This window comes from Bubalus bubalis, chromosome 4 (assembly GCF_019923935.1).
Source record: "Bubalus bubalis isolate 160015118507 breed Murrah chromosome 4, NDDB_SH_1, whole genome shotgun sequence".
In the NCBI taxonomy this organism is placed as follows: domain Eukaryota; kingdom Metazoa; phylum Chordata; class Mammalia; order Artiodactyla; family Bovidae; genus Bubalus; species Bubalus bubalis.
In genome coordinates, this window is record NC_059160.1 from 36,150,568 (window position 1) to 36,177,407 (window position 26,840).

Consider the following 26,840-nt stretch of genomic DNA (forward strand, 5'->3'; position numbering starts at 1 on the left):
GTATGGAGGAATACACATACACATGCACACACACACACAATCAACTGCAATAAGTTTAAAAACCAAGTGTTTGAAGAAAGTGGCACAGAAGAAGGTGTGATTAATCCTGTCTGAGAAGAATCAGAAAAGACAAGGAGAGGGGCCTGAGATTGCAGGAGGTGCTCTAGTTTTGGAGTAAAACAAATGTGGGTACAATCCCAGCTCTACCATTTTCAAATAAATCTAGGTTATTTTTATTTTCGTGCAGGTTTGAACAAGTATGGCCAGTTCTATACAATCCTATGATTTTAACTATAAAAAGGTGTAACTGTGTAATAGCATGCATGTATGTATGGTCAGCTGCTTCAGTCATGTCAGACTCTTTGCAACCCTATGGACTGTAGCCCACCAGACTTCTCTGTCCATGGGATCCTCCAGGCAAGAATACTGGAATGGGTTACCATGCCCTCCTCCAGGGGATATTTCCAACCCAGGGATCAAACCCTCACCACTTTATGTCTCTTGCATTGGCAGGAGGGTTATTTACCACTAGCGCTACCTGGGAATCCCATATAATAGCATAGACAGAATAATAAAGCAACTTCCTATCCAGATTCCTCAAGTTTTAATATTTTGTCATAATTGTTTTCATTTTGTTAAGAAAGAAAACACTGCAATACATTGAAATTGCCTCTTTCCTTTCTTAATCATACTCTCCTACCTTACTCTCCTTCTCCAGAGGTATATATTGATTATATCTTGAATTTGGTATTTATCATGCCTATGCATGTTTTCATGCTTTTTATGTATATATCAATAACCAACAATTATTTTCTGTTTTAAATTTTATATAAATGATAGCAAAATATCATTTTTAAATATTGTTTTTTGGGATTTATTTATAATAATTCATGGATATCATTCATTCATTTTTGCTATACTATATTTCATTATACAAGTATGCAGCAATTAATTTACTCATTCTCTTGTTAATGAAAATTTAAGTTGCTTTCAAAAGAGAATTTTTTTCGCGCAATTACATACAGTGACATAGTGGACGTTCTGTTCCATGGCTCTTTACACATACATTTCAAAGTTTTTAAAGAATATTCCTAGGAATTGAATTATTGGGTCTTCAGATACAGACATTTTCAACTTTTTAGATATTGCCAAATCAGTACTGCAAACCTAAAGTTGTATAGATTTACACTCCCAGTAAGTCAGAAGTCCCACCCACTGTTCTATATACGTGCCAACTTTTGTTACTTCCAGACAATTTTAACTTAAAAATACTTATATTTTTTAATTAACAAACTTTAGTGCAGTTTTAAAAAGTTTCTTTCCATTTGCAGTTATTACAAAATATTGGCTATATTTCCGGGGTTGTGCAACATCCTTGAGCCTATCATACATCCAATATTTTGTGCTTCTCATCCCCTCTTTATTTGTTTTCCTCTTTCTGACTTACTTCACTCTGTATAATAGGCTCTCAGTTCATCCACCTGATTAGAAATGACTCAAATATATTCCTTTTTATGGCTGAGTAATATTCCATTGTATATGTGTACCATAGCTTCTTTATTTATTAATGTCAATGGACGTTTAAGTTGCTTCCGTGTCCTAGCTTTTGTAAATAGTGCTGCAGTGAACATTGCCCGTCATCTTATATTGCTCCTCCCTGAACATTGGTAAACACTAGTTTGTTCTATGAGTCTGCTTGTTTTTTGTTATATTCATTCAGTTCAGTTCAGTCACTCAGTCATGTCTGACTCTTTGCAACCCCATGAATCGCAGCACACCAGGCCTCCCTGTCCATCACCAACTCCCAGAGTTCACCCAGACTCACGTCCATCGAGTCAGTGATGCCATTCAGCCATCTCATCCTCTGTCGTCCTCTTCTCCTCCTGCCCCCAATCCCTCCCAGCATCAGAGTCTTTTCCAATGAGTCAACTCTTCGCATGAGGTGGCCAAAGTACTGGAGTTTCAGCTTTAGCATCAGTCCTTCCAAAGAAATCCCGGGGCTGATCTCCTTCAGAATGGACTGGTTGGATCTCCTTGCTGTCCAAGGGACTCTCAAGAGTCTTCTCCAATACCACGGTTCAAAACCATCAATTCTTCAGCGCTCAGCTTTCTTCACAGTCCAACTCTCACATCCATACATGACCACAGGAAAAACAACAGCCTTGACTAGATGGACCTTTGTTGGCAAAGTAATGTCTCTGCTTTTGAATATGCTATCTAGGTTGGTCATAACTTTTCTTCCAAGGAGTAAGCGTCTTTTAATTTCATGCCTGCAGTCACCATCTGCAGTGATTTTGGAGCCCAGAAAAATAAAGTCTGACACTGTTTCCACTGTTTCCCCATCTATTTCCCATGAAGTGATGGGACCAGATGCCATGATCTTCGTTTTCTGAATGTTGAGCTTTAAGCCAACTTTTTCACTCTCCTCTTTCACTTTCATCAAGAGGCTTTTTAGTTCTTCACTTTCTGCCATAAGGGTGGTGGTATCTGCATATCTGAGGTTATTGATACTTCTCCCAGCAATCTTGATTCCAGCTTGTGTTTCTTCCAGTCCAGCGTTTCTCATGATGTACTCTGCATATAAGTTAAATAAGCAGGGTGACAATATACAGGCTTGACGTACTCCTTTTTCTATTTGGAACCAGTCTGTTGTTCCATGTCCAGTTCTAACTGTTGCTTCCACACCTGCATACAAATTTCTCAAGAGGCAGATCAAGTGGTCTGGTATTCCCATCTCTTGAAGAACTTTCCATAGTTTATTGTGATCCACACAGTCAAAGGCTTTGGCATAGTCAATAAAGCTGAAATAGATGTTTTTCTGGAAATCTCTTGCTTTTTTCATGATCCAGCGGATGTTGGCAATTTGATCTCTGGTTCCTCTGCCTTTTCTAAAACCAGCTTGAACATCAGGAAGTTCACGGTTCACATAGTGCTGAAGCCTGGCTTGGAGAATTTTGAGCATTACTTTACTAGCGTGTGAGATGAGTGCAGTTGTGCGGTAGTTTGAGCATTCTTTGGCATTGCCTTTCTTTGGGATTAGAATGAAAACTGACCTTTTCCAGTCCTGTGGCCGCTGCTGAGTTTTCCAAATTTGCTGGCATATTGAGTGCAGCACTTTCACAGCTATTTCAGGAGTTGAAATAGCGCAACTGGAATTCCATCATCTCCACTAGCTTTGTTCATAGTGATGCTTTCTAAGGCCCACTTGACTTCACATTCCAGGATGTCTGGCTCTAGGTCAGTGATCACACAATCGTGATTATCTGGGTCGTGAAGATCTTTTTTGTACAGTTCTTCTGTGTATTCTTGCCACCTCTTCTTAATATCTTCTGCTTCCGTTAGGTCCATACCGTTTCTGTCCTTTATTGAGCCCACCTTTGCATGAAATGTTCCCTTGGTATCTCTAATTTTCTTGAAGAGATCTCTAGTCTTTCCCATTCTGTTGTTTTTCTCTATTTCTTTGCATTGATCGCTGAGGAAGGCTTTCTAATCTCTTCTTGCTATTCTTTGGAACTCTGCATTCAGATGCTTATATCTTTCCTTTTCTCCTTTGCTTTTCGTTTCTCTTCTTTTCACAGCTACTTGTAAGGCCTCCCCAGACAGCCATTTTGCTTTTTTGCACTTCTTTTCCATGGGGATGGTCTTGATCCCTGTCTCCTCTACAATGTCACGAACCTCATTCCATAGTTCATCAGGCACTCTATCTATCAGATCTAGGCCCTTAAATCTATTTCTCACTTCCACTGTATAATCATAAGGGATTTGATTTAGGTCATACCTGAATGGCCTAGTGGTTTTCCCTACTTTCTTCAATTTAAGTCCGAATTTGGCAATAAGGAGTTCATGGTCTGAGCCACAGTCAGCTCCTGGTCTTGTTTTTGTTGACTGTATAGAGCTTCTCCATCTTTGGCTGCAAAGAATATAATCAGTCTGATTTTGGTGTTGACCATCTGGTGATGTCCATGTGTAGAGTCTTCCCTTGTGTTTTCGGAAGAGGGTGTTTGCTATGACCAGTGCGTTAGCTTGTTGTATTTGTTAGATTCCACATATAAGCAATATCATACAGTATTTGTCCTTTGTCTTTTCCTGTTTGACTTATTTCACTTTGCATAATGCTGTTCAAATTCATGTATTTGGTTGCAAGTGGCAAAGTTTCATTATTTTTTATGGCCAAGTAGCAGATAATTTTAGTTTTTGCCTATCTTATTTGTGTGCAATGATATCTTATTTTAATTTATATTTTTCTGATTACTACTGGTGTTGAACATATATGTTTATTGACTGCTTAATTGTGTTTTCTATCCCTTATTTATTCAATGAATATTTTCTGTGAGTTGTTTTTCTCTTATTGTTTTATAAGATTTATTATCATTGTGACTTAATGTTTGTGGTTTTAGGTGCTGCAAATATGTTCTCCTAGTTGGTGTCATCTCTTTTACTTTTGTTTATGATGGTTTTGTTGTGGAAAATAATTTTAATGCATTTACATATATTAAGCTTTTTATGGTATATGCTTTGTTAGATTTTAAGGAAATCTCCGCCTACTTCAAGGTCAAAAGGTATTTTTCTCTAGTGTTTTCTGAAAATGTTGAAAGTGTGCTTTTGTATTTATATCTTTAAGTGGTCTAACTTTTTGCATATGGATGTGAGGTAGTGTTCATATTGTATTTTTGGAGTGTTAATTATTTTAGTACCATCAGTAATCAGTCCTTTCATACTGATCTGCAGTTTCCGTTTATCATCTACCAAGTTTCCATATTAGATTTGAGGAGTGTATCTATGATTCTCTTCAATCTTGTTGTTTTATTTGTCTGTCACTGTGTTGATATCACACTATCTAAATTAAAGTAGCACTATAATGCATCTTGTTATAAAGATGATGGTATCAGCAAATCCACCCCCACTCTTCCCTGCATGTTTGCTCAGTCGCTCAGAAGTGTTCAGCTCTGTGTGACTCCATAAACTGTAGCCCTCTCGGCTCCTCCCTCCATGGGATTTCCCAGGCAAGAATACTGGAATGGGTTGCCATTTCCTACTCCAGGGGACCTTGTTGACACAGGGATCGAACATGCATCTCCTGTGTTTCCTGCATTGGCAGGCAAATTCTTTACCACTGCACCACCTGGGAATCCCTACCCCTATCTTATTCTCCTTCAAAATTGTCCTGAGTTTTAGCTATATTTTCTTCTGTATATATTTTAGATTTGGCTTCTCATGTTCCAAGAAAAATACTTTTGTATTTTCATTCAGTTTGTACTTTCTGTGTGAGCAAAGAATATCTCACCATTTATTTGAATTTTCTCTAATATCCTTTTTGGTTACCTTTTGATTATTAATTTCAAATTAATTGCTTTGTGCTCAGTTCATGTGTTTTTTCATACTATCAATCCTTTGACATATGAGACTTACTTTGTGATCTGCTACCTGCTAAGTCGCTTCAGTCGTGTCCTACTCTGTGCGACCCCATGGACTGCAGCCTACCAGGCTTCTCCGCCCATGAGATTCTCCAGGCAAGAACACTGGAGTGGGTTGCCATTTCCTTCTCCAATGCATGAAAGTGAAAAGTGAAAGTGAAGTCACTCAGTCGTGTCTGGCTCTTAGCGACCCCATGGACTGCAGCCCACCAGGCTCCTCCATCCATGGGGTTTTCCAAGCAACAGTACTGGAGTGGGGTGCCATTGCCTTCTCCCACTTTTGTGATCTAGTATGTGGCTAATTTTTTTTTATAAGTGTTCCATTTAGCTTGGAAAAAATGTGAATTCTCTCATTTTGAAATTAGGGTTCTGTATTTCATTTGACAATCAAGCTTTTTAATCATGTTTAATTTTCTACATCTTTACTAATATTTTTCAGCTTGATATGGATATCATGCTGAGAGATGTGTATTCAAATTTCCCAGCGTTAGACGAATATGTTTCTCCTCGTTTTCCCATTTTCATTAAACATTTTTAGTCTACTTAATAACCACATACAAGATAATGATTATAAAATATTTCACTAGTCTGAGGTTAACAGCTATTTTTTCCCATTTAAAAATATACCATTTCATTGTCTTCTGACTGCAGTTATTGCTGCTAAGAAGTTTGGTATAGAAATGTTTTTCCTTTATAGATACCATGCCCCTTACCCCTGGTTGCTGTTCTGATTTTCTCTCTTTGGGGTTTTGTAGTTTAACTACAATCTGCCTATCTGTGGGTTCTATTGTATGTTTCCTGAATCTAAGACTTTTGTGTCTTTCATCAATTAAAAAAAATGAGCCATTATTTATTTTTTTCAAATATTATCTCCCTCTTCTCTTTAGTCACTTTGCTGGAAATGCTGTTAGATAATTTGGACATTCTTGTTTTATTTTCCATATTTCTCAACCTCTCTGTTAAGTTTCATTTCCCTGTATCCTCTGTGCCATATTTTGGGTTATTTCTTCATATCTAATCTCTAGTTCAATATTCCCCTTTTCAGTTGAATTTAATCTGCCTCTTACTTTTCCAGGAGCATTTAATTCCAATGATTTTATTTTTCATTTCTAGAGCTCCCATTTTGCTTTTATTGATTTTTTAATATATTCCTGGAATTTTCAAAAGTGCCCTGTTGTTTGTTTGTATTTTCAATTCCTTATTTTACATCTGTTTACTTTGAATTTACTTTGAAAAATGTTTATTTATTCAAATATGTTCACAGTAGATGGTTATGTAAAAAAGTTACAAATCACATATATAATATAAAATTATTTTGTAAACCAATAGTATAGTTATATATTGAATGTACTTTTTTTTATAAGCTCTATTTGTTAGTTCTGCAATTGAAATTCATGTGGCTTTAATTCTGAGAAAGAGGAAAAGAGAGAGGAGAGAAAGAGAATGTGTGTGTGTGCATGCATACACATTTATATGCGTGTGGTTGCTGACCTTTACTAATGAATTGGTTCTTCATATGTTTGGTGTAAGTGGTCTGTGAGTTCATTTTCTAAGAGACTTTATATGTGATAATTTGGTGTGGTGTAACCTTTCCAAACAGTTTGCCTTGCCAAGTGTCCCAATGGTATCATGATCCAAGAATTGCCTTTTTAAAAAAATTTATCTATTTGTGGTGGAAAATTTTCAAACATACTCAGAAGTAGATAAAATAGTATAATGAATTCCTATGATTCCATTATCCAGTTTCAGTAATTATTACAAGACGATCAATGTTGCTTCATTTGCCTATTCTGGCAGTTTCTCCACGCCGATACATCACACACTGGATAATTTTGAAGTAAATCTTGGATATTATGTAATTTCATCCATAAATATTCCACTAAGTCAAAAGATGAAGACTAAAAAATAATCAAAATAGCAGTCACACCTAACAAGTTAACAAGATGAAATTGGAGTTTGAACATTCATGATTAACTCATGAATATTTCTTCACAGTTTGTTGAAATCAGGATCCCAACAAAATTCATGAACAGCAATTGGTTCATATATTTTTTACATCCCCTTTACTCAAAGATTTACCTTTTCTCTCTGTCTTCTTTCTTTGCCTTTTTCCTTTCTTTCTTCTCTGCCTCTCTCTCCCTCTTACAATTTATTTGTTGAAAAAGAAAATTCAGGATCACGTTCATGTTACTTTCTTCTTTCTCACCTTCATGAGTTCCAGGACTCTGTAAGTATTAAAATCCCTCAAAATCTCTACCCCACACCATCGACTGAGACAAAACAATTTTTTTGATGAATTTCAGTGCTACTGGGTTAATTGTTTTGTAGTCCTATAAGGGTGTAGCCATTTAGGGGCCTACCTTTATGCCATGGTCTTAGATCCATCTCTTAGCCTATAGAAGCTCAATGCATTTGAAAGTGTTTTATAGAGAGAAGTTTCATATCATTTTGTCCTTAATACTGTGTAAAAGTGAAAGCTCTTAATGCTTTAAAAAAGTCTTCTTTGGATTTTTTTTTTGCAAGTTTCTTAACCTAAATTACAATATTCTATAAAATGGGGTAATTTTTTTTTCTTATTACCTTGTTTGGGGGAATAAATGAGCTAAAGTGTATAAAGTGGGCAATGAGTATAGAGGATCTTTGAACAGAGTTTGAAGAATGAATATACTAGATTCAAAATGATTGAAGGAGGAGTACTATACCAGGATGATAAAGAAGTAACTTTATTGCTCAACAATTTTGTTGTTTATGCTTACTCAATCTTTTTTTTTTTAAGGTTTTAATGTCATTTACAGACTTTTGTTTTTATCTTTGGCTGTGTTGGGTCTTGTTGCAGCATGTAGGAGCTTCTCTGTAGTTGTGGCATGCGGGCTCTAGAGCACGTGGGCTCAGTAGCTGCAGTGCATGCACCTCTCTAGTTGCAGCTTATGGGCTTTGTTGCCCCGCAACATGTGGGATCTAGTTCCTCGACCAAGGATCAAACTCAAATCCTCTGCATGGGAGTGCAGAGTCCTAGTCACTGGACCACCAGGGAAGTCCCCTGTGCTTATTCAGTTTTTTGAGGGTGAAATTGCAAAGCTTTCAGCAGTTCCTATAAAATATGTATCTTGCCATAGATGTGCAGATCTGCATTGCAGTATTAAAATAGGACCCAAACGAAACAGACTGTACTTGAATGTCTGCTTGACAAGTCATGCACAGGATAGTTGTCGGATTTTTCTCTCAGTTTTCTGTAAGTAATTTGATGAAACAGTTGTGAGATTCATTGGTTTAAAATTGTGAGATAATTTGCAGTCATTTGCAAGCAAGGTTTTTGAAACTTAAAAATTGTAGCAGCTTTGTTCTGACACATCTCTTGCAGATCTCCCTAGCTTTCCAATCTTATTTTGGCAGGAACATCAAGGAAAGCACACTATATCCATAGGATTTGGAGGATTCAGGCTCCCTTCATCCAGCTGCTGGTCACAGGTTCCAACTCATCTTTATCAGTCCCATCAGGATAGTTTTCTAACATCTTCTAAAGCAACATAGGAGATATAAGCAAACATCTGCAAAGCACAATGTGTGCTAAGAAACAGGATAGTCACCTAACAGTACATTGTCCTCCCCACTCTTTCTGTGTTGATTCAACAGATCTGGCTAACCTCCACAGCAGTGCAAAATATAATGTAACATTGGTTAAAAAATTTTTTTAAACATGTGTATAAAATCTACCTATCATGAATTATACATATATATATAAAATCTTTCTGTATATAAGAGATTTATAAAGATATATAGCTATACTAATATCAAAATAAACACAGATATAGATATAAAATTCTGGTTATTTGATAGCTTCAAATCATGATAAAACCCATTACTTGGAATTAGAAAGGATATATTTTACCAAACAAAGGACTTCAGTCTGGTATGTGCTTCTTAACACTTCATATTTCTTGGCCAGGCAATCAGATCTTTTATCTCAACAAATCAGTTGAATCTACTCTCATTGCCAGCAATGGCAAGAGCAATAATTTCCTGAAGAATTGTCTCGTAAATTCTTAGAAATTTTACTTCTACAATTTATTTTCCAAAGCGATCTAGATTAAAGAAAGTTCTAGGTGATGATAGACCTGCTTTTTTCAATTTATTAGCACATAAATTATTGATTTTGCTTCGATTGGAATGTCTTTGCAAACTCATAGATGAAAAGTCGATAGAATTACAGCAATTCAGACATAGATCTGTCAGGTAACAACTCCTCAGGCAAGAAGACAATAATAGTAACAAAGGGGAAGAAAATGACTGAGATGTTACAGGTGAGCTCAGCTTGGGTGTGGTTCAGCAAGTGTCTTCTCTCTTTAGACTCTGCAAAGAAATAATTTTCTCTGAGAGAATTCATCATCTAGAATTATCTCTTTGCTGAGAAATTTTGACCTGGATCTTTATCAGCTTCTTGTAAAAATAATCTGACTTGCAAACTAAAAATTACAAATTGTTCCCTCCAAGAAAATACATAGAAATGCACAGATGGGGATGTGTGTCATAACCCAAACTCTTCTGGAGCAGGTGGCACTTAATCCTTAGATGAAGAGAGTATTTCTGTACTACATCTCTTCATTGACAACTTTTAGTGTAATGGAAAAATGAAAATAACAAGAGCAGAGCAATGAAGTTCTGGGGTTGTAGATTCCTAAGGCAAGAGGAAAGGCATTGAGTATCTTCCTAATATATGTCAGCCAAATAAAACACTCCTTAGCAAAACTTACTAGCTATAAAAAGTTGTTGCTAGCTATAGCTTTATTTGTGGTAGAAAAGAAGCTGCTATTTTGCGTGCTAAGTTGCTTCAGTCATGTCTGACTCTTTGCAACTCTGTGGACCACAGCCTGCCAGGCTCCTCTGTCCATGGGATTCCAAGGCAAGAATACTGGAGTGAGCTGCCATACCCTCCTCCAGGGATCTTCCCGACCCAGAGATCGAACACAGGTCTCTTATGTCTCCTGCATTGGCAGGCAGGTTCTTTACCTCTAGAGCCACCAGCTTAGTTTAATAAAAACTAAGAAAAAATTTTTTTCAAGGTTATAATTAGTGTGCTATATTTTAATGCTTATACAGTTGTATTTGTAGTGTTTAGAGACAGATTGTTACAGTTTGCCCCCTCATCTTTTTTTATTCTTGTTGGAATTTTTTAATTGAAGTAGAGGTGATTATATGTTATAGGTGTAAAATATAGTGATTCACAATTTTTAAAGGTTATACTCCATTTATGGTTATTATAAAATATTGGCTATATTTCCTGTGTTGTACAATATATCCTTGTATGTTATTTTATACAAAATAGTGTGCACATTTTAATCTCCTACTCCTATATTGCCCTCTCCCCATCTCACTACTGGTAACCAGTAGTTTGTTCTCTGTATCTGTAGGTTTGCTTCCTTTTTGTTGTATTCACTTGTTTATTGTATTTAGATTCCACATATAAGTGCTTATAGTATTTGTCTTTCTCTGTGTGACTTAGTTCACTTAGTATAATGCCCTCCAAGTCCATCCATATTACTGCAAATGGCAAATTTTCATTCTTTTTTATGGCTGAGTAGTATTCCATTATATATGTGTATATGATATATATATATATCACATCTTCATATATAGACCATATATATCACTATCATATATGTCACATATATCATATATTTATATCACATCTGCTTTATCCATTTATCTGTTGATGGACACTTAGGTTGCTTCCATCTCTTGCCTGTTTTGAAAATATTGCTGCTGTGAACATTGGGGTTCATGTATCTTTTCAGATTATGTTTTTCTTTTTTTCATATGTATATACCTGGGAGTGGAATTGCTTTATCATATGGGAGTTCTATTTTTAGGAACCTACAAACTGTTTTCCATAATGACTGCATCAATTTACATTCCCACCAACAGTGTAGGAGAGTTCCCTTTATTCCATATCCTTGCTAACATTTGTATCTGTGTTCTCATTGACGACAACCATTCTGACAGGTGTGAGGTGATACATCATTGTGGTTTTGATTTGCATTCCCCTGATGACTAGCCACGTTGAGCATCTTTTAATGTCCCTGTTGGCCATCTGCATTTCCTCTTTGGAAAAATATCTATTTAGGTCTTCTGCCCATGTTTAAATTTTTTTTTTTTATGTTAAGTTGCATGAGCTGTTTATACATTTTGGATATTAACCCCTTATTGGTCATATCATTTGCAAGTATTTTCTCCCATTAAGCAGGTTGCCTTTTCATTTTGTCAATGGTTTCCTTGCTGTGCAAAAGCTTTGAAGTTCAATTAGGCACCATTTGTTTATTTTTGCTTTTTTTTTTTTGCTTTAGAAGACAGATCCAAAAAAATATTGCTATGATTTATGTCAAAGAGTGTTCTGCCTATGTGTTCCTCTAGGAGTTTTATGGTTTCTGGTCTTACATTTAGGTCTTTAATCCATTTTCAGTTTATTTTTGTATGCAGTGTTAGAGGGTATTCTAATTTGATTCTTTTACATGGAACTGTCCAGTTTTCCTGGCACCACTTATTGAAGAGACTGTCTTTTCTCCACTGTATATTCACCTCTGTTGTACATTAATTGACCATAAGTGTGTTCTCCTCTCATCCTGATGTTCAATTCTGCCATAAATTCTTGTTAATTTGGAACCTTTACTTTTACATGCCTATCACTTTTGGAACTTCCTATTAATATCTGAACACTAAGTTAGGCTGAAACAATTTTGCTTTTTAAAAAAAGTAACATTAATTTTGGATCTGTTATGGATAGAAAATATTTTTAACTGCATGGCATTTTTTTTTTCAGAAATTAAATGCTTATCTTTGTAAAACCATAATAGTGTAATCAGAGAAACACATACAGCTCTGCATGGTTACCAGGATTGGCACTTCCTGAGTAGTACATAATAAATATTTAGATTTGTAGCACAAAAGAAAAGAAATAGAGAAAGAGGTTTTATAATTCTTAGGTGTTTGCAAGCTATTTAGGTCACATTATTAGAAAGATTTTTGAAAAGTAGGTCTTTGCTATGAAAGCAAAAGTAGCCCAAATCTCTCAATGAATGGATTCATTTATTCATTTATGTATTTGACAAACAAGTATTGACTGCTTCATGTGTGCTGGTACTATAATAAACCTTTTACACATGCTGTCTTATATAATCTTCACAGCAATTTATGAAGTAGGTACTGTGGTTATCATCCCAAGATGATGCAGCTGAGGCTCAAAGAGGTTACCTTGTCTGAGACTGAAAGCTAAAAAGTGATGGAGGTGGCTTTTGAATCCCGATCTGTCAGATCCAGAGCTAAGATATACTGGCCCAGTTTCTGCCATGTAGGTGCAGCCCATTTTGCTCTAACCCCTTATGTAGTTATCCTCTGTTGTCCATTCTCTGGGAGCCTGTGAGGTCTCAGCTAACTTAGAGTGGATACATGTTCTTGGAATAATAATCAATGAGAGTCTCATTAGAAACAACCTAGAGTCTACCATCTTGTCTTAAGGAATTGCTGGGTATTACCAATTCATTTTTAGGGAAAACATATCACTTTAAGGATTTATTTATTTTTTGCTGATTACTGTATATTATGTTTGTGTGAAAAAGAAGCCATGATGTTAAGTGCTATGCTCTCCATAGCTCTTCTCAATGACTGACACATTATATTTCTTTAAAAAATATATATTTATTTATTTGACTGCACCAGATCTTATTTGCAGCCTGTAGGATCCTTAGTTGTGGCATGTGGGATATACTTCCCTGATCAGGGATCGAACCCAGGCATTGGGAGCACAGAGTCTCAGCCACAGGACCATCAGGGAAGCCCCAACACATTATATTTCTATTTAATTCACTTGTTAAGTTCTGCCTCTCCACTTTAAAGCATTGGCTGTATCAAAGCAGCAATTTTTGCTTCTTTTCATAACTCTCCAGAGCCTCTGGAGCCTCTAGTATCTCCAGAGCCTCAGAGACTTTCTAGCACATGGTAGATACACAGTGAACACTTATTAAATGAAGAGAATGAGATTATTTCTAAGATGTGATAGAGGGCTACATCTATTTATATCATTCATTTCAGCTCAGATTTCAGAGTAAGTTACACTGGCACAGTTTGAGGTCATATGAGATGGAAAAAAATAATGCCTACTACCCTTCTGAGCACATTATTTATGATCCTTAAATTATAAAGTAAGTTTTATTTTCTCTGTTTTATACATGATGAGATTGAGTCTCAATGACTGTGTCCCCATCCCCCAGCCTAGACAGAGTCTGGATCTCAAAGACTGATCTTTACACAAGCCCTGCCTCAGGAGCAGAGCTTCCTGCCCTCCCACAAGGAGAGGGGCAGATGATGGAATGTTTTCTAAATCTCTGCAGCTCTCCTTCTCTTATAGGGCTGTCTAGAGTCCTCCAGAGAGAGGCAGCCAGGATGTGTAATGGTTAAGAGTCAGGCTCTGTACTCCTGACCACATACAGCCTTGAGCTCTGTATTTGCTATATGACCTTGAGCATAAAACCATTCTGAACTTTAGTTTCCTCATCTATAAAAATGGGGTAATAACAGCAACTTTCTCAAGGATATTTTATGAAGACCAAAGAAGATAATTTACAAAGAGTTCTTAGTTTAATGCCTGGCACATAAAACTGCTCAATATTAGCATTAAAATGTCAAACAATCTAGACTTGTTAATTAGTTTTTCTTACATAAAGATTGCACCAAGTATCCACTGGTGCTAATAAAAAATACTGTGATATTTGTAACCAAGACAGTACATGTGTTTTCAGTTCTAAACCTGCTTAAGTTGGTAATACATTTCTGACCCCTGAAATATACTCTAAATTTGGCTTACTGTAATAAATGTACGAGTGGCTCTAATTGCAATAATAATTATGGTAGTAACCACTAGAAGTTATTATCCATTTGTTAAGATATTATCTTAGGCCCCTTACTTACATTATCATTAATTCTTTAATTGACCATCAAAAGAAGGCAGTATTGTTTGCATCTCACAGATAACAAAATCAAGGCTAAGAAGCTATAATTTTGTTCAAGATCTTTTAGGTGCAAAGTGTCAAGGTCAAGAGTCAGACTCTAAAGTCCACATTTGTTCCACTATGCAGCACTGTCTCCTTGATTATAGTTCTAGACTTGATTTTAACTAAATCTAAAGATTTAGTTCTAGCATATGTGCTTTAACTAAAACTAAAGAAGCAGTAATCACTTGTTGAATGAACTGTAACTTGATGTTTCATGCTTTTGAGTTATTTTTACCTTTCTCATCTCATCTGATTAGAGTAGTTTTTAGTCCTTTTATCTTGCTTTTACCTTAAAATACAATTTAAAATAATAATAATAACAAATGTGGAGAGTGGATAACTTCATCATTCTACCATATTTACAGCCTGATTAACAGAAAACACTTTGTTGTCTTTAAAAACTAAGGCACAGCAAGAAAAAAAAAATCACAGTTGATTCAATGTTCCTTACATTATGGAACGCATGAGTTTTTTAATTAATTAGTTAATTGATTAATTTTTGGCTACATTGGGTCTTTGTTGCTGTGCATGGGCTTTAGTTGCAAGAAGCAGGGGCTTACTCTCTAGTTGCAGTGCATGGGCTTCTCATTTTGGTGGCTTCTTTTATTGTGGGGCACAGGTTGTAGGTACGTAGGCTTCAGGAGTTATGGCACATGGGCTCAGTAGTTGTGGTTCATGAGGTCTAGAGCTTGGGTTCAGTAGCTGTGGCACACGGGCTTAGTTGTGGGATCTTCCCAGATCTGGGATGGAACTTGGGTCCTGTGCATTGTCAGGCAGATTCTTAACCACTGGACCACCAGGGAAGTCCCAGCATGAGAGGTTTTGATGAGCAGTCAGGAAATAACAGTTTAAATAAGTTGCTATGGGCTGCTCATTCTTACACTGGATCTATCCTGGTCAAATGACATTCTCCATGGCGATTAATTTTCCCATGCCTCAATTTCTCTGCAAAGTAGGGATTAAACAGTAAATTTCTAAAAAACAAAAACCCTATCTTACTTTTCTTCCTAGTGCCTACCACAATAAAGCTGCTGAGCTCAACTCAGTTGGGGATTGATGCCTACATTGGCATGGTCATGAATAACAAGAGCTCAGAGATTGTGCTGCCACAATTCTTACTCCATTTTCACAAATTAGGAAATGAGTACTAGGATTTCTCCCTGCACCTTTATACTATTGCACCTTTATACTGATTCTGTAGGCTAGTTTCAGTGATTCCAAACAACTAATAAAAAGTAATGTGTCAAAATTTACTCTTTGTTGTTGCTGTTCAGTTGCTCAGTCATGTCGGACTCTGTGAACCCATGAACTGCAGCATGCCAGGCTTCCCTGTCCTTCACCATCTTCTAGAGCTTGCTCAAACTCATGTCCATCGAATTGGTGATGCCATCCAGCCATCTCATCCTCTGTCGTCCCCTTCTCCTCCTGCCCTCAATCTTTCCCAGCATCAGCATCTTTTCCAGTGAGTCGGCTTTTTGCATCAGTTGCCAAACTTTGCTCTTTAGTTACAAACGAATCCCACTTGGTAACCAGATGCTTCCAAAGGCATACAATGTGGTAGGAAGTGCAGGATGCTCTAGGGCACCTCTGATGGACAGACAGTGCGGTAGGGGTGTGGGGTGCACTAGGGTACAGCTGATGGGCTAGTGAAAACTGATTGTGTACATCTCTTCCCAACTCTGTGCTCAGTGACTTCACATTGGTAGCTTTAAATCGGCACTGGTAGCAGTATTTCCACCATGGAAATTAACAAATGCTGCAACTAGCAGCTCCCACCCCTGTAGCTGGTAATCGTTTACCAGCACCCCGCTAAAGAGATGGTCCAGTATTGGATGTTTGCTTTACTCTGGCTTGGAGTGCCGTAGGCAGTGCCTGTCAACAGTAGCGGAGTGCCACATCACACTGTGATTTAGAGATGCTCCCCAATCATCGACTACACACACTAAGGCTACAGGCTCTAGAATGAGGTCATATTCAAGTAGTAATGAAGACAAAGGGTTTTTCCCTCCAATTTTAAGGAATTTTGCTACAATAGCCATGACTGAATTTATTTATGGGGAAACTATTGTTACATTTCATTACTACTGGTACTAAACAACTCTTCTGTAGGAAACCCCACAAGTCTGTGTATCACTTTTAACCCCTAACCATCCAGATAAACCCCATACTGGGCATCAGCATTTAGAAGAGTACATTTTCAGCTTAGACTAGTGTTTCTCATGGAGAAGGCAATGGCACCCCACTCCAGTACTCTTGCCTGGAAAACCCCATGGACGGAGGAGCCTGGTGGGCTGCAGTCCATGGGGTCGCTAAGAATCGGACATGACTGAACGACTTCATTTTCACTTTTCACTTCCATGCATTGGAGAAGGAAATGGCAACCCACTCCAGTGTTCTTGCCTGGAGAATCCCAGGGATGGGGAGCCTGGTGGGCTGTTGTCTATGAGGTCGCACAGAGTTGGACACGACTGAAGCGACTTAGCAGTAGCAGCAGCAGTGGTTCTCAGGGCTTCCCTGGTGGCGCAGCAGTAAACAATCCTTCTGCAATTCAGGAGACAGGGTTTCGATCCCTAGGTTGGAAAGATCCCCTGGAGGAGGGAGTGTCAACCCATTCCAGTACTCTTGCCTGGAGAATCCCATGGACAGAGGAGCCCAGTGGGCTCCAGTCCATAGGGTTGCAGAGTCAGACACGACTGAAGCGGCTTAGCAGGCAGGCAGTGGTTCTCAAAGTGTTGTCTTATTTGTTAGAAATGCAAGTTCTTGGTCTCTGCCCTAGACCTATTGGATCAGATCTGCCCTACGCCTATTGGATCAGAAATCCTGGAGATAAAGGAGTTTTCACCAAGTCCTCCAAGTAACTCTGAACCACTACCTTAGACTTGTGGTTACCTCTTACCAGAGGCAGTTGCAATGAGAATCTAGTAAAAATGCTGAAGCTGTGCTAAATATTCTATCCATTTCTTCAGAAATCTTGATCCAATAGACATCTTTTAATAGAGTCTCATGAAATGTCCTCTTGTATATTTTTAAGTCTCTGATAAGCTATGTATTCATAAGCAATTCTTTTGAGACTGCTTCATTTGACAGATTGCAATCTACCTATCATTTGTTGCAACTTATTTCTGATACACTACCTTAAATTCTACTAAATAGGTGAAAATCCATAGAAATTCTCTTGAGAAATATCCAGAGAAACATTTATAGTTCTGCTTCATCTCTTGTTGATCATTTTGGCTGTGCAAACATGAGAAGAGAGTTCATTTCGTTACTCTATTGACTGAATTAAAGTACTTTAAATACAAGGGTGAACGTTGATTAACTTACAGAAATAGAATCACATTTCAGGTACACAAATGAAAGGGAGGATGAAAGGAGGAGAGAAACCTTGAAAGGCATTTGACAGGGGAGGTTATATTCCCCAGATAGCCCTGTCAGGCAGCTCTGTCGACAACAAAAAGAAGAAAACAAATAAGTTGGAGGTTGTGTGAATGTCACAAGACCAGCATATAAATATGACATGGAGCGAAGTAAATACCAATAATTCACATTCTCACAAAATGTTTTAGGGTGATACCTTCTTGCTATGTCAGAATGAAAAGGGGAAAAAAATGATATGCAGCTAAATCTGCAAGACCCTGGGTGCAAGATTCACTCTTTATTCATAATAAGCCAACCCTCAAAATGCACCGCTGCACGTACAACAGGCCAAATAACATAACAAACCAAGAGTGACAAGACTCAGGACATGGACTTAAGATTCAGAGAACATTTCAACTCTGCTTAACTTTCTAACTCACACGAGATGATGCAGTCTTCACTCTGAGCAGACAAAGAAGCTCTTTAGAATGCGAAATTCAGGACTTAGGTTTTCGCTTCTTGCTGAACAAACTGCAGAAACACGCATCCAAGAATAGGTTTTAAATGATGGCTTTTTTCTTTATTCATTAAAAACTTCTTTCAAGCTTTTGCTATCAACATAATTATCCATCTGTATATGAACTAGATCTACACAAGCTCTTCGAGGCTAACCCCTCAGCACTAGTTTTCTCATTGCCACCCAAGTCCTGTCTGATTTTGTTCAGTGATTCCACCTGTCTGCTCCTGGTCCAATGGATGCCTTCTTGAAAATCTTACATAACTGCCTTTTTCCTGTTCCATGGGCTTCACCTCCCCATATCTAATGGAAGCCCTTGCCCAGAATCCAAGAATGTTGTTCCAGAGAGGCCTGGTGAGTGTCACTGCTCATTAACAAGAACGTGCCCTTTCCCGCTTGGGGAAGCCAGAACACCCTGTCTTCCTGGCATGCCCAGGTCCTGCCGGCTCAGGAAACAAGACTCTTGGTCTGGTATGAGAAATCTGCTTTTCTCCCTGTGGTCATAAAGCCTTCAGCTTTAACTATTCAACAAATTCTAAAGGAAATCAACCCTGAATATTCACTGGAAGGACTGATGCTGAAGCTGAAACTCCAATACTTTGGCTGCCTGTTGGGAAGAGCCAACTTATTAGGAAAGACCCTGATGCTGGGAAAGATTGAAGCTAAAAGGAGAAGAGGGCGGTGGGGGGATAAGATGGTTAGATAGCATCACTTACTCATGGACATGAATCTAAGCAAACTCCAGGAGATGGTGAAGGACAGGGAAGCCTGGAGTACTGCACAAAGAGTACAAAGGGGTCACAAAGAGTTGGACACGACTTGGTGACTGAACAACAACAATTCAATAAATACTACTTTTCTATAAGGTGCTTGCATTCTAAATTCCAATAAATTCTCTGATAAAAAAGTATTGTTCTCTATGACTGATTCATACTGATGTTTGGTAGAAACCAACATAATACTGTGAAGCAATTATCCTTAAATTAAAAATGAATAAAAGCAAGTTACAAAAGCATACTGTAGTATGGTAAGACTTACACAAATATAAGAAATAATATGATTCTGTGTTTTGTTATGGAGATGTATGTAATTAAGGGTAATGGGAAAAATTATTAGGAAAGTTGCAGATCAACCTCAGGATAGTGTTCATCTTTGGGACTGGGAGGGTAATAATGCTTTCAATTGTATCTATAATAGTTTGTTTTAACATTTATCTAAAACAATTTGGACAAACATTAAAAAAAAGTATTGTTCTAATATGCAAAGCTGTAGGTGAGAAAATGAACTCCCTCACTCTCCTTCCAGAGCCAGTTGAGCCAAGAAGTTAAAATATGTTGGACTGATCCAGGCTTTATAGCAAATAACCTATACTAGGACATAGAAGCCAGAGAAGGCAATGGCACCCCACTCCAGTACTCTTGCCTGGAAAATCCCATGGATGGAGAAGCCTGGTGGGCTGCAGTCCATGGGGTCGCTAAGAGTTGGACACAACTGAGCGACTTCACTTTCACGCATTGGAGAAGGAAATGGCAACCCACTCCAGTAGTCTTGCCTGGAGAATCCCAGGGACGGGGGAGCCTGGTGGGCTTCCGTCTATGGGGTCACACAGAGTCGGACACGACTGAAGTGACTTAGCAGCAGCAGCAGCAACAGCAGGACATAGAAGCTGAAACTTTCAAAAATCCAAAAGGATTATCATTTTTTTTTAATTTTATTTTATTTTTAAACCTCAAACACTGTATTAGTTTTGCCAAACATCAAAACGAATCTGCCACAGGTATACAGGATTATCATTTTCATAGTATTTAGACATGTCATGGGGTACAACCAAAGTTATAAGAAGTGTATTTGAGGTGCTTTCTGTTCAAACTATCCAAAGATTCTTCATAACTGGGTAACTTCTTTGGCTCTTTTTTGTTTTCCCTAGACTGTCTCTGGGTGAAACAGCATTTCTGATGGTTTCCATTGCCTCAAGGGCTTATCTTCAGCTCAGACCTCTTTCCTGAGTTCTAGGCCCATGTGACTGACCTTTGAGTTCATGTGGGCTTCACTGGTTTCAGTTCCTATTCTGCTTTTCCTCTTATTAAACGTGACTTACTAAATGTGAACTCCATCCACCTGGCACCTCATGGCAGTAACTGAGCATCGCACGGATCCCTCCCTCTCCTTCAGCCCTCACATCTAATTAGTTCTCAGAGCCTTAGATCTGCTTCCTTCACATCACTCAGACACACCTCCTTTCTCTCAGTTACCTGAGCTCAGGCATGCTCCATTTCTCTGTAGATAAGAACAACTTTCTAGCTGGTCTTCCTCCCCTAATCCATTCTTCACAACCAGAAAGACCATTCTAAAAGGCAAAGGCAATCACATAACTCCTTTGCTTCAAATGTCCTAGACTGGAATGAGTCCTTTGTGACCTACTTCCTGTCCATCTCTGCAAGCTCATCTTTTGCTTTTTCTTCTTCCATCCTCTGCACCGGAACTACGGGAAAGGATGTTTACTGGGCATTTCTCCATGCTTTTGTACCTGCTAGTACTCTCTCTACTCTTCCTCACATCCTTCTGCTTGATTTCTGCTTACCTTTTAAAATCCATCTTCCAGGAAGTGTCTTCAAGTTACCTTCAGATTAATCACCCCTTCCATGTATTACAGCAGACACAGTCTAGTACTTACATGGTATTGTAACTTCACTCTCATCCCCACTGGACTGAGAGCTCCTTGAAGGCTGAAACTTTTTCTTATCACTCAGTTCCTGGAGATGTTGAAAAAAGTCTGGCCTCAAAAAAAAAAAAAAAAAAAAAAAATTCTATCTCATGACTAAATGAATTACTCTAGAGTAAGAGTATATGTTTCTGTGCTACTTCTTGCTGGAAACAAGCTAAATTAAGCCTTCACAGAAGTAGATATTACTGAAGTCAAAAAAATTGTGCAAGGAAGGCAGAGTTAGATTTTTAAGATACTGGTCATTTAGGCTTGATTGTTGGAACGTGTCTTTCCTAAAGACAAAGGGGAGAGTCTTGGCAGTTGCCAACTTCCCAGCAGCCGCTAGGGACAAAAGCAGTCACGTGGAAGAGAGCCTGACTCTGTGCACCTGTGGACAGATGTTAACAATGGACCCCAGACACGTGCTTAGGGTCTGACAGTCCCCACGGAAGCAAGTTTAAAAGTCTCCATTGGGCTTGTGGCCAATAAACAAAAAAAGGTCTTTCTTCCATTGTTTCAGTTCTGTAGATTCTTAATTTGAAAAATACATAGTAAGCCCCTATGCTGCTGCTGCTGCTGCTGCTAAGTCGCTTCAGTCGTGTCCGACTCTGTGCGACCCCGGAGACGGCAGCCCACCAGGCTCCCCCGTCCCTGGGATTCTCCAGGCAAGAACACTGGAGTGGGTTGCCATTTCCTTCCCCAATGCATGAAAGTGAAAAGTGAAAGTGAGGTCGCTCAGTAGGCCTTATCAAATTTACACTTCAATTAGATATATTTATATATTTTAAAAGTTTATTTATTTTTAATGGAAGGATAATTGCTTTATAATATTGGTTTGATTTCTGCCATACATCAACATGAATTAGCCATACATGTACATATGTTCCCTCTCTCTTGAATCCCCCTCTCTAGATATATTTTTAAAACAAACTTTGAAAAAGAACTTCATACCTCACTTGAAAATACAGCCACATTGTGGACTACACAAATAATTTCTGTATCATTACCTGCACATTTGTCAATGCTCTGCTGAAAAGCTGCCTTTCTGGGTTCTATCTGCTGTATTTTCTACCCAAACCTCTCCAACCCACACTCTGGCTCTCCACCAGAAAAGTCATCTATGTTCTTTAACCATCAGCCTGTTCTAATGGCAGAAAACCCTGAAAACAGCTTGCACTCAAAGAAGACTTGGCTTTGGCTTCACAGCCCAGTGGAAATCTGACCAACTCTCAACTTGGGAACCTGTGAGGGCACAAGATACTTACTGATTTTGTAATCAAAGGGAGAATGGAATAGAGGTGCTACCTTAAAATGCTATGTGGGCTTTGTAAATAAATAGATCTACTGCTCTAGCAGAGATGGTCCAAGGTTCAAAGCTGGCCCTGGGGGGTAGGAGTTATGATACCACCAAACCAGCCATTCGTTGACTTGCTGGGCGACTCTCAGCCACACTTCCAACTTTGTCTCTAGGAAAACTGTGCTTATTGGAAAACGCAGTTTGGTTGCTTATGTTTTCCATCCTAAAGTAGAACTTAGCAACATTTTAAGGTTTCCAAAGTTGAAATGTGAATAGGTATGCTTTGATTAGAAACTGTAAATCAGAGTTTAAGAAACTAATGCACTAAAAAGGAAATCAGATCGAGTATGTTTTATGTCAGGAAGCTCAGGTGGCACAGTGGTAAAGAATCTGCTGCCAATGCAGGAGACACAAGAGATGTGGTTTCGATCCCTGGATTGGGAAGAGCCCCTGGAGTAGGAAATGGCAACCCACTCTAGTCTTCTTGCCTGGAAAATTACATGGACAGTGGAGCCTGCTGGTTCGTGGAGTCAGACACAACTGAGCACTATCCACACACGTGTTTACTGTGCCACGTCTGCTTTATGCATTCATCTGTTGATGGACACTAAGGTTGCTTCCATGTCTTGGCCACTGTAAATAGTGCTGCCGTGAACTCTGGAGTTCATACCTTTTCAAATTAGTCTCTTCTCCAGAACATATTCAGCCATAGAAACGAATTAAATAATGCCATTTGCAACAAATGGATGGACCTGGAGATTACCACATTAAGTGAAGTCAGAAAAAGCAAAATATCATATGATATCACTTATATATGGGCTCTTTAGAAATGATATAAATGACCTTATTTACAAATCAGAAATATATTCACAGACATAGGAAACAAACTTATAGTTACCAGAGGGGATAGTGGGGGTGGAGGGGGAGATACATTTGGAGTTTGAGATTAGCAGATACAAACTGCTGCTGCTGCTAAGTCGCTTCAGTCGTGTCCGACTCTGTGCGACCCCGTACACGGCAGGCCCCCAGGCTCCGCCATCCCTGGGATTCTCTAGGCAAGAATACTGGAGTGGGTTGCCATTTCCTACTATATATAAAATAGATAAACATAGCAGATACAAGCTACTATAAATAAAATAGATAAACAGCAAAGACCTACTGTATAGCACAGGGAACTATATACAGTGTCTTGTAACAACCTATAATGGAAAAGAACCTTAAAAAAAATATATATATATATATAGTGAAAGAGTTACTTGCTCAGTCATGTCCAACTCTTTGTGACCCCATGAATGGTAGCCTGCCAGGTTTCTTTGCCCATGGGATTTTCCAGGCAAGAATCCTGGAGTGGATTGCCATTTCCTTCTCCAGGGGATCTTCCTGACCCAGGGATTGCACCTGGGTCTCCCGCATTGCAGGCAGATTCTTTACTGTCTGAGGAGGGAGATAAATTAGGAGTTTGGGATTAGCAGATAAACACTATATATAAAATAGGTAAACAACAAGGACCAACTGTATAGCACAAAGAACTATATTCAATATGTTATAATAACCTATAATAGAAAAGAACCTAAAAAAGAAATATATATATATGCCTGTGTGTGTGTGTGTGTATCTGAATCACCTTGTTGTACACCTGAAGCTAACACAACATTATAAATTAACTGTGCTTTGATTTTAAAAATTGTTTTAAACATAGATTATGTTTTATAAGCTGCCATGCCTCTTGCAGCCTTCTTTCTGTCAGGCGCAGCCCCGCTTTTTCCGTCACTGACACTCAAGAGCTTGAAGATAGCTTTCTATTTCTCCTATTCCACTGTCCACCCATCAATCACACAATAGTCAAGATGTATAGATTTTACTTTTACTTCACCTTTCCTCTCACCTCTTTCTCTGCCGCTGTCCACCACCCTCTGAGCTCTGGCCCACTGGATGGATTAATCCTGCTTTTAGATGAGTAAAACAAGATTCTGATGTTTTCACCGCCAAACCACCCAACACCCACTGCTCATTTTCCTGAAACATGTCTTGAAAAATGTCATCCCCCTGATCAAAAGTGCTCAAGGGAGCCCCACTCTTTGCTAAATCAGTTCTACCTCCCCAGATTTCCCCCCTACCTTTCCTGCTCTATATTTTGTTATTTCCACAGTGGATACATGTTTACCCTTCTTTCCACACACACTCCTGTGTCTGTGCTGTTGCCCATACTGATTCACCCAAGCTACCTGATTTAAGGGCTGGTTCCAGCATTTTCTAGCTTTGTGCTTCTGTTTCCTCATTTATAATACAGGGATCATAATAGCACCTACTTCATAGGGTTTTGTCCTAATTACATGAAGAAATCCACAGGAAACTTAGAAGAGCCCCAGCCACAAAGTATCCAGTGACTGTTAGTGATCATTACTATGATCACCATCCCTTTCAAGAACCATTTCAAATCCACCTCTTTAGCAAAGGCTTTTTTAATTGCCCAACTCAATGTTGTTTTTTTTCCTCTTTTTGTACTTCTCTGAATAGCATTTGACACAGAATGCCCTGCCTTAGAATAGTGTGTGCACTTATTGTGGCCTGGCCTGGACTATACAGTTACTGAGGTTGAGGAAGTTTTGTTCATCATCGTATGCACTGAAGGACCTTGCATAGCACCTGGCACATCAAAAGGACTTAATAAATACTGGCTAAATTGAAATAAATTGACTTTCCTATTTTTAAAACTCTGTTCCACAAGCTGAGGAAAAATATCCCATAAAGATAAGCAAATGAAACGAACACCTTGATAACAAGGATGTTACTGGTGAAAGACACAGAGATTGATGTCATTGGAAAGCTTGCCCGGATAACATCCTTTCATCCTTGTTCTTGCTTGCAGGTCTGCTTAGTGGCCTATCTCGGTTTGTTTATGCTTTGTGTCTCCTATCAAGTTGATGAACGGACATGTATCCAGTTTGCCATGAAAGTAAGTTGTCATTTTTCTTTCTCTTTTATCGTCACATACAAAGAAACATGAGTACAAAATCAAGGAGGACTTTTTAAGGGGTTGGATATCTGATTATTCTAGAAATTGGATTTTTAGGCAGGCAAAAAAATGTTTTAGGAGGGCATTCATCCAGCCCCCAGAGGTAATGCAGTCTTTTTTTTTGGTAAGTCTTAATTTCCATGAACTGGATTTGCACGGAGCATATGAAGTCTGTCCTCCAATGCCCTTAAAAGGAATATCGAAAATTTGTCAGTTCAACAAAACACTTGGCTAAGAAAAAGGTGTCTTAGATCAGTGCCCACTTTCCTATTTGGGTTTTTTTTTTTTAGAATGCTTTAATAACAAAGCAGTCTAAGTGCATTTCCCCTTGTAGGTGGGATCACTGAGGCAGAGAAAAGTATATTGGGTGCACCCAAATGATCTGTGCCAAGAGTCTGAGGGCAAAGGTGGGAGATTGGGATATGCTTGGTGTAGCAAGTGTGTGTCTTTCCTGTGTGTGTCTTTTTCCTGTTAGAGATGGTGCGTTTGGTTGGAGCCAATTCAAGTACACAGCATTTTCACTGCACAGTAGAATCTGCTCTAAAGGGAAACACAGACACACCCTTTCAGAGTTTAGGGAGATAAACACCCCACTCAGCCATCAGAGTTAGTAGAAATTCAATTCGTACATTCTCTTTCGACTCCTGCAGCAGAGAACAAAAAGCTTTCTGTAATGTTGGTGGTGGTTTTTTTTTTTTTTTTTTTTTTGGGGGGGGGTGTGTATCCACTCACATTGTTTATTTTTCTTCTACAAGAAAACACACAAAAACTGGATACTCTTTTTTTGTTGTTTGTTTCTTTTTTTTTAATTTTATTTTATTTTTAAACTTTACATAATTGTATTAGTTTTGCCAAATATCAAAATGAGTCCGCCACAGGTATACATGTGTTCCCCATCCTGAACCCTCCTCCCTCCTCCCTCCCCATACCATCCCTCTGGGTCGTCCAGTGCACCAGCCCCAAGCATCCAGTATCGTGCATCGAACCTGGACTGGATACTCTTTAGTTCACTAAAATAAGAAAGCATAGGGCATAAGAGTAAGTTAACTATATCATTTGGAAATTACAAAAATGAAGAAAATAAGATGTCAGTATATTGACATAAAAAACAATGTGCTGATATGTATATCTATGTATACATATTTAAGTCACTGTAAAAGAGTAACTAGTGAAGGAATATTCAAATTATTTTGACTCACAAAAAAACTGGCTACACAAAATATATGGCATGATCGTACAAAAATAAAAAAATAGCTCTTATGTACAGAGAAGAAAAAAATAGTTTCTGAGTGGTGGGATTATAGATACATTCTGGAAGGTTTTTCTATTCAATTTTGAGGTGTTCTCCAATAGTTAGATGTAACTTTTCTAATTTAAAAATTGAATGGATGCTATTTTAAAAATTGAAAGAGTTAGAATTTTTGTGGATATGCCTCACTTGGAAATTTTACTTTTTCTGTCTGAGGGTGTTCCTTAAAGAAGGCCAGACTAAGC

The 26,840-nt window shown here is 38.3% G+C and overlaps 1 protein-coding gene across 1 annotated transcript in view; it reads left to right on the forward strand.

Moving 5' to 3' along the window:
* The window catches only part of SSPN (sarcospan), a 44,081-nt gene that overhangs the window by 9,941 nt on the left and 7,300 nt on the right, over positions 1–26,840 (forward strand). The window contains exon 2 of the mRNA XM_006075154.4: positions 25,200–25,286. Within this exon, the coding sequence (XP_006075216.3) occupies positions 25,200–25,286 (87 nt within the window). The remainder of the gene's footprint in view (positions 1–25,199; positions 25,287–26,840) is intronic.